Source organism: Merops nubicus, unplaced genomic scaffold, assembly GCF_000691845.1.
Source record: "Merops nubicus isolate BGI_N331 unplaced genomic scaffold, ASM69184v1 scaffold13378, whole genome shotgun sequence".
NCBI classification, from domain to species: domain Eukaryota; kingdom Metazoa; phylum Chordata; class Aves; order Coraciiformes; family Meropidae; genus Merops; species Merops nubicus.
In genome coordinates this window covers 22073-34795 of record NW_008627837.1, presented here as the reverse complement: position 1 = coordinate 34795, position 12723 = coordinate 22073, and the positions used below count along the sequence as shown (strand labels likewise).

The following is a 12723-nucleotide window of genomic DNA, read 5'->3' as shown; positions in this document are numbered from 1 at the left end:
CTTGAATGCCTCTTCCAACCCAAATGATTCTGTGATCTTGGGACTCATGAGTGAGAGGGAGCAAAGGACGACCCAGTGATTTGGGGGTTGAGTCACAGCAGTAGTGTGATGGTCCTGCATCCAAAACTGCTGTTGTGAGAAAGGCCTCAGAAGACAGGGAGGGTGAGCTGCAGCTAAGATATATCTGCTGCTGTGCGCCTCTGGAGGGCTGAAATAAAACCATAGCTGGACTGAAAAGTGAATTTGGTAGAAGACTGAAGCTGGATGGGCAGACTGGAAGAGCTGTAAGACTCTCTAGGTAGGGCAGCACTCTAGACTGCCAGGTTGAAATTGTTGTATGAGGTGAGATCCTGTGTGCTGCCACACCTCTATGTCAAACACTGACTGTAGTCAGGTCTGTCTGGGTGAAGCTTTGGCCATTCTGGAACCAAACCACTGGTGACAGGAGAGTTGTACAGTCTGCAGTAGAAACCCTCAGGTCCATAACTCAAACAGGACTCTCTTAGAAAAGCAAAACAAAGTCCCACTGCTCACAGTTGTACACTGAAGCCACGGACCTGTCTTGCCACCTTTGAACCACTGCTGGCACAACTCTCAGAGGTTAACGTGTAAAATTTACTCCTGTTTATCTAGTTAGTTAAAAATAGTGTATGTATTTGTCCAAAAGATTGAATGAATTGAGTTTAAATACTTAGTTTGCTTGACAGGGTGATCCCAGGATATAATTCATGGTTGACAAAGGACTCAAACCAGCAGTTCTCCTAATTGTAAGAAGTGCAACACGTTGTAAGAAGTACACACCTAGTGAAAGCCAGAGCATTCACAGTTAAATTGGGAGCTGGCAATTCAGGAGAGAACTTGCTGAAAAGAGCTGTTAGAACTTGGGTTGTTTGAAAAATAAAATCCATGATTACTGCTAGGGTGTCTTTAAACACCCTAATGCTTTGCTCACTGATCAGTTCAGGTATGAGCAGGCTGGGAGGTGATAATGGCTGTGTTAATAGATGGTGGTGGAGGAGTGGACTGGATTTACGGGTTCCTGCCCAGCTCTGTGTTGCTGCAGAACAAGCTGCTTGTGGCAAGGTCTGCCCGTGCTTCAATGCAAAATTGTCAGTTAGTTTAGTTGTCTCAGGAGATAAAACTGATACTAGAAGAGTATCAGGGTGTCCTTCCTTTAAAAAAAACAGATAAGACTTAACTGCAGCAGTTTGCAGCCTGGCCTTCCTAATGTCAGAGCTGTCCTGTATCCTGAACTCCTGTGGGAGCATCACTCCGAAACCACGGGGCATGTGTGCTCTTGTAGGACACAGTGGCATCTGGGAGGTGATTGGCACCACGTTGGCACTGAGAGGAGCAGCTGATGATGTCTGTGAGCATGTAAGTGTAGAAGCAGCAGGCACCATCTGTAGGGTTGGCCCCAGGCCAGAGCAGTGGAGGAGGAGCCACCACAGCTGGGGCGCTGCTTTGCAGTCGCTGGAGAAGGGGAGGCACAAAGGTCCTTGGCACTTGGCAGAGCTCGACTTGTCTCCTCAGACAACTTTTTAAGTAGCTTCATTTGGCTTTCCCCCCAGTTGGCTTCCTTTGTTTCAAGTGAGTTCTGCCAATTTACTCGTACTTGATGATTTTTAGGAAGAAAGGAGCGTGCAGCTGTGAAATAGGATGAAATTTTTTTTCTTCAGTCTGTCGCAGTCGGGATCGGAAGGAAAGGATTTAGGGTGAGATCTGTACTGTGTCATTTCTTTATCACCTTTACAGCTCATTTTATGATTACTTTCTAAAGTAAGGCAGGCAATATAGAATCCTAGAATGGTTTGGGTTGGAAGGGACCTTAAATATCATCCAGTTCCAACCCCCTGCCATGGGCAGGGACACCTCCCACTGGAGCAGGTTGCTCCAAGCCCCATCCAGCCTGGCCTTGAACACCTCCAGGGATGGAGCATCCACAGCTTCCCTGGGCAACCTGGGCCAGGGTCTCACCACCCTCACAGGGAAGAACTCCTTCCTTACATCTAATCTAAATCTCCCCTCTTCCAGTTTAAACCTATTAGCCCATATCCTGTCACTAGGACTGTAAGGATTCGTTGAAGCCTGAGAATATGGAAGTAACTGTAAGCAACCAAAGTCTATGGTGGAGGAGAGTCCATCTGCTCATCCAGCTTTTGCATCCTTGGTGATAAGGCTGCAGCATGTAGCACAGCAGTCCTTGCAGGTGGGCTGACCCACTGCCTGCCCTGAGAAGCTCTGACCTTTGGGAAATGGTGAGGAGAGCAGAAAATAAGCCAAAAAAAGAAGTCTGTAAAGTGGACTGACTGGACCTAGATGAGAGACTTCAGTGTTATGTCTCATTTTAATTCAGACAAACCAATTAACTAGTCACAGTTCCTTCCTCTGACTAATGGGGATAAAAGTGTTTGCAGCTAACCATTCGTACAGGTGCACTCTGGTGCTTAGGCAATATAAAAAGTAATTGCTGTGTGTGTTTATCCCAACAGATGGGCAATGAACAACTGTATTTCCCACTGGTATTAAGAATTATGTCTCAGTGGCAGTAAATCTCTCTCATCTCCAGTCATAGACACACTTGGATAAGTACACACAGGTATGAGCATGCCCGTGGATACATACTGGGCTGTCAAGAAGTAGTTGCTTCAATTAATTGAAAGCTAAAAAAAAAATACAATAAGCTTCAAATAGCAATGTCAGAACTTGACTTTGGTTTTCCTTCCTGGGGACTCATCTTCCTTCTGGTCTCCATCATGCTGGTGGGAGCCAGTGGGAAGTGTCCTGTAAATATGTTTAATGTTGTACACTGAATGTTGCACATTTAAATGCCTTTAGTGTGTTTAATGGAGTGGTGCAGCTCTGTTTTTTCAGGGAGAAAGTGGATGTCAGGGCTGCCTTGACCCTCACTGACACCTCCTGAACAGCCATCCCTGGTGCAACCCCTTGAATTTCTCTTCGGTGAGGTTTCTCTTGAGCCAAACTAAAAACCCACCAAAGGGTGGGTAGCTGAGCCAAACAGGTCCTGTTCATTTGTTTACTGCAGCTTTAATGAGCCTGAATGCTTTCAGTTTTTAAGTGGTAGCTCTTCCTTGCTACATCTACCATGGTTGGAACATTTACCCTCAATTTGTCAACTGCTTTAGCCCTGGTGAGCACAGCACACCTCTGATTTCCAGACATGGTGCCTGCTGTTTGCTGTTGTGAGAAGAAGGAAGCCCAGTGTCTGAGAAAGCAAAAACTTCTTCAAAATAAAGTCATGAACAGGGACAGTAAGAGAAGGTTGAAATGTTGCCTTGGTGTAACTCTCCTTCATTAGTTTCCCAGCAAATAGATTTTAGTTGGAGGTCAGTGTATTTGATTTGCAGAGCTCTGGGTGGTATTGGCATAGCTACTGCAGAGCTCCTTTCTTTCTGCAGATGGGTCTCAGGTGGCTGTGGCTTACCATGGCAACTGTCTTGCACGAGAACATCTGCGTCTAAATTCTCTCACAAGCAACAAAAAATGATCCAGTGATTTGAAGGAGCTGTTTCCCCAAGGACTGAGGTACTGGTAGCTCCCTGCCCAGGATGCTGTGGTGGCCTGCGTGGTGTGGGACAGTATCTGGTGGCACAGGGGGGCCAGTGGGATGGGCAGGGAAAGCTGGAGTCAGTGCTTGTGGTCATGGAGAGGAGAGCTGCAGTCAAATCTAGGTGGTGGTGTGCATGATGTGGCAGAAATCACACAATGAAGCTGGTATCTGGCTGAGGAAGATGTCATACTCCTTGTCAGATTGGCTTTTCTAGCTTTCTAGACCTGGAAGCACAGTCAAGAGTTGAGGGTTTGTTTGGGTTTTGGTTTTGACAGTAACAGAGCTTCACACTGTGGAGAAAGACCAGCTGGAGTCACCTTGAGACCTCAGTGGAGGAAGATCCAGTGAGTGCTATCAGTTAGCTGGAGTTACCAAATTCTTCCCTGAGGCAGGTGCTGAAAGACAGGAAGGGGAGAGAAAAACTGAAGCTAAGTTCTGTTTCTTCCTCGTGCTGGGTTTTGCTCTGATGGGTGGCAGGTTTTCCAGGAATTAGGTTCTGCCTGAAAGACAGATGTGCCACCTAGAAGTTCTTCCTTGTTGCTGACGCATGTTCTGCCTAAGTTTCAGTGGTTGTGCTGGTTGCAGTGTAGTCACACACTGATAATCTGTGTGTTTAAGCTGAGCTGACTGAAAGAAAGGTGTGCTGCTGCTGGAGGAGTTAGGTGAGAAGGATGAAGAGCTTGGTGTCTTCTTTGGTGGCTGCATGTAAGGCTGTGCCTCAAAGTTTTTTGCCCAGCTGGTTTGACCTGGAGCCCTGTCGGGAAGACCAGAGAGAACTGTGGTCACATCTAAAATCCCAATTAAATTTCCCTTGTTGCTCCATTCCTCTTGTGTTTTACTGTGTGGGATGGCCTTGGAGGATGGTTTGGCGTGGTGGCTGGTGGGACCACACAGCTACAATTGGCACCTCCTCTGCAGCACAGCACCTGCTGCTTTACCAAGATTTCTGCACTGCAGATCTCACCTTTTTGCTTTATTGTGTCAGAAATATATATATAAAAAAAGTATATGCAGTATCTAACAGAAAGGGCTTTAGCAGAGACATTATCTTTAACCCTGAGACTGTTTTTATACCATCTAGTCATGCCTTCTCCAGCCACAGTTGCATACAGTGCTCCAACTCGGGCAACCACCCATACAGTCCTGGGGTCAGTTATGGGCCACTCACTCCAAGAAGGACCTTGGCCAGAGAAGGGCAACAGAGCTGCTGGGGAAGGGTCTAGAGCCCAAGTGTGGGGAGGAGCAGCTGAGGGAGCTGGGGGTGCTGAGCCTGGAGCAAAGGAGGCTCAGGGGAGACCTTCTGGCTCTGCACAGCTCCTGACAGGAGCCTGGAGCCAGGGGGGGGGCGGGCTCTGCTCCCAAGGGACAAGGGACAGGACAAGAGCAAACGGCCTCAAGTTGCCCCAGGGGAGGTTGAGGTTGTCCCTGAGGAACAATTTCTTGCCCTGGAGGGTTGCCCAGGGCTGTGCCAGGCTGCCCAGGGCAGTGGTGGAGTCCCCACCCCTGGAGGGGTTTCCAAGCCGTGGAGATGTGGGGTGAGGGACACGGGGCAGTGGGGACCTGGCAGTGCTGGGGAGCAGTTGGACTTAAATCTTAGATTTGTTTTGGTTGGAAGAGACCTTTATGATTCTGCCCGTATTACAGCAGCTTGATTTCAACTTAAAAATGAGAACACAGAGAGGGCTAAGAGACTTTACAGATCAAATTACTCTTGCTTTCGATAGCAAATCCCAAGTTTGCTGTGAAATGTTATGGTTTTGCAACTCCATTATAGGAAGAATGTTTTATGGTTAGAGGATTTCTTTGTTGGTGGTTTGCTCTGAAGAGAAAGGCAAAGATAACTGGTAAAGTTTTGTTTGCTTTTGTTTATGGCTTGTTTTAAATGGTGAGCCCTGAAGAGTGAACTTTAACAATGTCTTCTCACCACATTAAAAAAAAAAAGAAATAGAAGAAGGCAAACCATCAAAAAACACTTACCAAAGTGCAAAGCCACCACAGGAAGCCTTCGACTACCAAAAATCTTTGTGAACAAAACAGTGTAGGGGATTCAAGTGTCTTGCCATAGGCAGAGTAGATGTTGACCGCATCGACAGAACTCCTGGAGGCCTTTCTTGAGTGATTTAAGTGTTCATGGCAACAAGTTAGTGACACTTGTTTGGGTAGAACCCAAAGAGGTGCCAATATTTCAGTTTGTTCTTCGGAGAGTTGCTGTGGTCAGCTTGAGGTTGCTCTTCACCATCTGTAGTTCCTGCTCCCTGGGAGGCACTGGGGTGCCAGTGCTCTTCTGTGCAGCTCAGCCCTAGTGCAAGGTGGTTCTGGGCAAGTTCCACCTCTGGGGTGAAGGAAATCTTGTCACTAAACCTCCTCTTTCACTCATCCCTTCTGTGAGGCCGGGTGACCTCAGAGGGATGAGGATGAGGAGGGAGCGTGGGGCCTCCCTTGCGGTCCCTCTTTGCTGCCACCCTCGTCACGTGCAGCCCGTGGAGTCGGTGCTGCCCACCCCCGGGGAGGAGGAAGCAGGGGGTGGAGAGAACTGGAACAAGAGTTTCCATTTCATGATAGGATTTCAAAACGAGAAAAGGTTCAGAACATCTGTAGCTGCGCTCAAGGAAGTGGCTGCAGGGCTGAAGTGGAGGGAAATGACCGTGTGTGGCTGCTGCTCTTGCAGCCTCGCGAGCGTGGTCGGTGACCAGCCGGTGAGTCTCCAAGGAGGGGAGCTTTGCAGCAGCTCTGTGGTCACTCAGGAGTCCCAGCCCCTTTGCACGTTTTTGCATACTCAAGAGCTGCAGCGTGTGTGAAATCCACCCACTCGGGCCGTTGGTATTTGGGGGAACTGTTGCTTCTAAGTCTGCCTCTCACGTTAAAAGCTGCAGAGTGGGACGTGGGAGACCTGGGCTGGTTACCAGTGCTGGTACTCATTTCCTGGGTAAGTGGGCAAATCGTTTAATTTCTCTTTCTCCTCTACTCATTTGCAGAAGAGACATGCTGATGATGTTTCTTGTGTCTTCTCAGCTTTGCTAGACATCAGCTGTTTGCTTGTTTTGGTTTGTTTCTTACGAAAGATATTCCGACACCATCGGAAATCCGGGTGCTGTCGTAACAGATTTAAACCTGCTTTTTCCTTCAAAGCAAGTCAAATGTAGAATACCCTCTTTGGGAAGCACCACTGGGTCGTGGAGATGGTCAGGGCACCTGAAGGGTGGTTTCTCAGCTGAAGTAACTACCCCGTGGAACAGTGGGGTGGCAGGATGGCATGTCTGGGACCTGGTGTTCATCTCTTCTCCGTATGCACAGATTGCTGAGCAAATGAGGTCAGTTAAGTGAATAAGGTGGAGATGGGATGGACTGTGGCTTATAAAACACTTGGCTTGTGAGGAGAACTTGGAGGAGAGCCTGTAGATGCTTAGTAAGTCCCCAGACATCGGGCTTCTTCATCAAACGTTTGAGCATGGTGACACCTGAGATTTTAAGGCTTTGGAGAGCAGGATGAAGTAACCTTTCTTGCTCTAGTCCAGTTACAAAGTTACAGACCTTCATCTGCAAGACATGGATGATGCAAGTGCTTCATCTCCCTCCTGGTGGCTTTTCTTGCTTAGGAAAACTGTGGGTAGTTCCTAAATATTCAGGGACCTTGAATTACTAGGTTGTTTTGTGGAGGGGGAAGGTGGGCGTTGAAGCTTTGTAGAAGCACTATCACAGTGTTGGACAACGGATCCTCCTTGTGCTCCTAAACCCCAGCAGGTCCTGACCAGATGGTAGTCTTCCAGTTGGCAGAGAGCGTCGCGTGGGTTGTAGTGGTTTTTCTTCCATTCTTTCTATGTTTGTTTCCACCCCTGCCTTTCTGCTGGATCTGTGCAACGACTACAGCATGGAACTCTCTTGTGAGAGGTGAAGGTGGAGCCATTTTATCAGCTTCAGCACCTCCTTGTAGACCTAAGTGCTGTGCTGACTTCTGGCTTGGGCGCGCAACCGAAGCCTCTTGAGCTGAAGGAGCTACTGTGTGTTAGCAGAGCTGATGAACCTGACCCTGGGTTCACTCTCTGCCCCAGTTGTGAGGCATGTAATACTGGCTTTCACTGAAGTTGTAGCTTTTAACTGGGGCATGAAGAGCACGTGTAGTCTTGCCACATCCAGTTGTAGTGACCCGATGAGGATCGCTTGCCAGGTAAGCCCAGAAGGAACAAGCTTTGCACACCCTTAACACTTTCCCTGCCAAAAACCCGTGGGTTTGGAGGTCTTTGCCACTCGGGCTGTTTTTCCACACGTCTGAAGCAGACTTCAGGAAACCCCTTCAATCAGTGCAGTGCCACCAGGAAGAGGCTGTGTTTCCTGAAGATCTGCTTCATTGCTGGGAAGATGACGTGGCTCTTTGCCAGTCAACTTCCATCCCATCTGAGAGGTGCAGGCTGCTAGCTGCGTGCTGGTGCAGGGGTGTAGGTGAGCAGCCTGGAGGAGAACGTAAAGGAAGGAACAGGATCATTAGTGCTCTGTCCCAGGCAGGAGTGAAAACAGGTTGTCCATGTAAATCTCTCCAAGGTTGGAATCCCCCTTCAGTCCCATTAGCATCAGTCATCAAAATAAAGCTCTTTTTTTGATGGTTGGCTTGTGGGAAAAAAAAAAGAAAAAAGTAAAAGAACTTTGCTCTGGTTTGTGTGTAATAGGTTTTGGAGTGTTTGCTACATGGTAATTATGTAAAAACCATGTCATTGTTTGCTAGCTTTCCATGATGACTTGGAGGGGTTATGGGCTCAAACTGGACGAGAGCAGATTTAGGTTAGAAATTAGGAAGAAGTTCTTCACTGTGAGGGTGGTGAGACACTGGCCCAGGTTGCCCAGGGAAGCTGTGGATGCTCCATCCCTGGAGGTGTTCAAGGCCAGGTTGGATGGGGCTTGGAGCAACCTGCTCTAGTGGGAGGTGTCCCTGCCCATGGCAGGGGGCTGGAACCAGATGATCTTGAAGGTCCCTTCTACCCAAACCATTCTCTGATTCTAAGCTTGATAAGTGAATATATTGGCCTCCAAGGAGATTGATGCTGCTTTAGCTGACAAGTGATAAGCATTGACTGTACAAGGATGTAGTGACAGCTTGTAAACTTCTCAAGAACTGTATCATTTAAAGTTGTTACACAGAAATTGTGAACGAGGAAGGATTAAGTACAGATTCATGAAGCAAACTATAAAAATTGATGGTCCCCATTCCTCTCATAGAAGCCCAGTCCGTATCCAAAGGAACATCAGGCTGGAAAGATCAGCTAATAACAGGAAAATGTGATGCTGTGCCTCTCCAACAGCCATCACAGACAAGACAACAAAGGTGGTAAATGAACACGCAGCTTTCTGAGCGAGCTGAAAATCTTCTTCCCACGTAGGTGACACGTCACAAAATTCAGAGAAGTAGCAGAAGCTCTCTTGGAAGAGCAGAGGAAACGAGCTGGGTCTGATGGCACAACCCAGTCGAGTGGGTTCCTCAAGCCTTGGGTCAGGTCTGAAGCAGACAGTGCACGGGACACCAGGCTACCTCCTCTGCTTTTTTGGACTTAGATTTTTTGGAGTTAGATTGCTAAAAATGGAAGTATGGAAGTCAATATAAGGGTGCAGATGAAGAAGTCTGGCTGACATCCCCCGTTGGAGGCCACCCTGGTTTGCAGTTCTGAAGAACTCGGTGTGTTTGTTAGTTTTTTTTTTTTGCTGAAAATTTCCATTATTTGCTCTCTCAGCCCCAGATTTAAAATGAAGTTTTACAACACAGATCAGTCATATCGCAGAATGAATACTATAGAAAAACCCAAGGGGGATTAGTAATTCTGGGTCTGGGGCAGGAGTAAACAGGGTGTGGGGAGATCACTCTGAAGAAAAGACTAAAATAAAATAAAGGCTGGATTTTATATTCAGTGAAAGAACCCTGTGAGGGGGGAGAAAAAATAGCATGTGATCACATACATAAAAAGGATGAAATATTGGATATGCACAGAAAGGACCCAAATGCAGTTTAAAAGACAACCTCATTCTGCCCCATAGCATGTGAGTTCTTGAATTGCCAAAAATAATACTTCAAAAGCCTTTTTTTCTTCAGTATGACTGTGAAGCAGCATCCTCAGAAAAGAACACTGATATTAGATATTATAATTCATCTCATACGACTGGTTATTAGCAACTGGGAGTGTTGAGATTTGGGTTTAACATAGCAAGAAGATCCGCAAGTCAGAAGAAGACATGGGCAGAGAGGATTCATGCGCTGAACCTTTAACCAGAAATTAAATGGGCTGAGAGGAGTTAAAAAAAGAGGAAGAGCTTGCAAATGGTGCTTCAAACCAGGTTGTGGTTTGGTCAGATTTTGTCTGGGATTTTCCTCTCCTCACATTTTAGGGACTTTTGCCCCTGAAGGAGGTCTTCCAGCTTTGGACTTTGCTTCAACGATCATATGCAAATAGTTTCTAAAGTATTTAATTTATGCCTCCACCTTTTCTTCCTTTGGTTTTTGAGGAATACAGAGGTCTAAAGGGGTTATTTAACAATGTTGTAATTTTGTTTTTTTTTTTCCTTAAAATGCTGGAGACTATTGGGCATAAACCACTAGCACAAAGAGGATCTTGACCATGGCAAGTTACAGGCATGAACTTGAGTTTTTACCAAATATTCCTCTTTCCCAAAATTTCCATTGTCTTAATAGTTTAATAGCCAAGCCAGACACAAACTCATTTTTAACTACCTGCCTTTTAGAATTCCCTCTCCCTATTTTTTAATTTTTCGTCTTTCTGATAGCATTTTGTGAGGCCTTCATCTGTGTATGAGGAAAAAAAAAAGACTTTCCACAGGGCCAGATCAGTTTGCTGACCTCATCCGAAGAAATTAGGTGTGAGTTTTGGCAACTGCAGGTGCCTGGTTTTGATTTTGTGCCTGTGCCCCCCTGAAATCACTAATTTTGTGGTTGGAACCCTTGGCAGGAAGGCTGAATCGTTGTCCCCCTCTGCTGGTGGTGCACCAGGCTGAGGATTGGGAAGAAACAGAAATCAGGTGAAGAGAAAATATGCTCTGAAATGTCCTGTCAGTCAGACTGCTCCCAGCAGAGACTGGGGTGCATCCCCATCGTCTGACCTTGTGTCCCTGGAGTAGTGCTGCCAGAGGAGGGTGGAGAAAGTGGAGGTGGTTGTGCAGAAGGAGACCAGTGGAGCATGACACAAGCCAAGCCAAATGCAGTCTGGGAAAGGACACAACCAGCATCTGTAGGTTCATCAGGGACCTGCACACGAGGGAGGGAGATGATCTGCAGAAGGTCCTCAGTGGTCCGCTGAGGTTCTGAAACCTTTTACGTTTCTCCCAAGTAACAAGTGATAGGATGAGAGGAAATGGCCTCAAGTTGCACCAGGGGAGGTTGAGGTTGGAGCTGAGGAACAATTTCGTCACCTTGAGGGCGGCCCAGGGCAGTGGTGGAGTCCCCACCCCTGGAGGGGTTTCCAAGCCGTGGAGATGTGGTGTGAGGGACACGGGGCAGTGGGGACCTGGCAGTGCTGGGGTTATGGTTAAACTTGATGTCAAAGGTCTCTTCCAACCAAAACAATTCTGTGATTCTCTAAGTGGCAAAGGATAAAAATTCCCTTCAGCTTTCTGAGGAGGAGCTGAAGCGTGAGGGTTGTGCAGCGTGACACCAAAGATGAGAGGAGACCACACGTGGTGGCCGTGGAGCTCCGAGTCACACCCGTGGGACAGGGTGAGCCTTGCACAGGGGACAGTCGCACGGCCGCCTGTATGTGCCTACAGGTACCTGGATCTATCCTGGCTGTCACCGTGTACTGTGACCTGTAGGTACAACAGTGTTCCTGTGTAGGGCTGCTGAGAGCTGCTGCTGCCAAGTCACCAGGAGTTTCTCTAGTTGAGTGGAGACTTTGGGGAGGATTAAGTCGTGTTTTTAAAAGGATGAATTCCTGACCTTGAGCATGGGAATATCTGGAAAACTTGGTAAACTATAGATCAGAGATTGGATGTTGGTCTGTTTGTTTCATCCCCCAAAGCGTGATGGAAATGAGGCAGCTCTTGAAGTTCTCTTGTATTCTGGAATTGCTGCTGGGGTTAGAAACAAGGGTATGAGCCATTAAGCAAACCCAAGGAACATGATGTTGAAAAGCAACAGTTGTGATGTGTGAACCTACAAGAAGGCAGTGGCTCTACATGTCCCTTCTCATTTTAGAGCATCTGGACAATCTTTGCAGTGTTGTGACCACACAGACATACATTGAGTTTCAGGTCTAACATAGGCTGTTTAAAAGGGATTGTGTTCAGTTAGATTAAAGCTCATAGCTTTAATCTTTTGCATTTAAATCTTACGCTACTGTGAAGAAATAATTACTGGTTTGTCTGCCTGTTCCAGTAATCATGCTCACAATTACTTCTTCCCCATAGTACTGCTGAGGGAATGTGTCTGGAAACTCAGGTTTAGCATTCTGGTGGCACGGGTGGAAGGAAAATGCAATTTAATTGGAAATTGCTCTGCTGTTAAATGTTATTTTTCTTCTGTGATAGTATCACGTTTTCTGGGTGCCTTCCAAGCACCAGGGAAGCTTGTGCAGCAGTGTCAGACTTTCTCCAGACTAAGCCCAAGGCTTATAAAGCAATAGCCATTGAAGTCTGCTGTAGCAGATTAAGGCTTAATGCTGTTGCAGCAGAAGCAACACACGCTTGCTTCAAGTACATTTTGGCAGAGGTGAGGGAGAAGAGAAGGAGGAGGGATGGAGAACACAAGTGGAGGAGTCCTTCAGCCTCAAATGAGTGGTGGGTGACATTTACCAAAGCAGCAGTACTGTCATGTTTAGTTTAGGCACCTTTAGCTGACTGTCCCACTTAATTAGTGACAACTCCAGGAGAAGCCCCTGGGATGGTTTCCCCTTGAGAGCGTGGAGCTGTGGCTGGAGGGCAGTGATGCAGGACCTATGCCAGAGCACAGAGGTCTCTCTGGAGATGCAGAACAGAGTCCCACATCCTCCTTCTCTTCAGGAAGTCCAAACTCCTTCTCCATCTGGCTTATTCCCATGCCAGTGGGAGAGGAGCAGCGTGTCCACCTTGGGGAACCCCGAGCCATCTACCCATGCTCTTCAAGCACACCAGCTCTTTCACTGATGCTCCCACAGTCTTACCATCAGGACTGGGCCTAGGGAGAC

The 12723-nt window shown here is 47.3% G+C and overlaps 1 protein-coding gene across 1 annotated transcript in view; it reads left to right on the top strand.

The window, feature by feature from the left end:
• Positions 1-5979: 5979 nt before the first annotated feature.
• Positions 5980-12723, top strand: part of LOC103778867 (tyrosine-protein kinase JAK1-like) — a gene marked incomplete at its 3' end in the record, with an annotated part of 28688 nt that continues 21944 nt past the window's right edge. The window contains exon 1 of the mRNA XM_008946482.1: positions 5980-6267. Coding sequence (XP_008944730.1) covers positions 5980-6267 — 288 coding nt within the window. The remainder of the gene's footprint in view (positions 6268-12723) is intronic.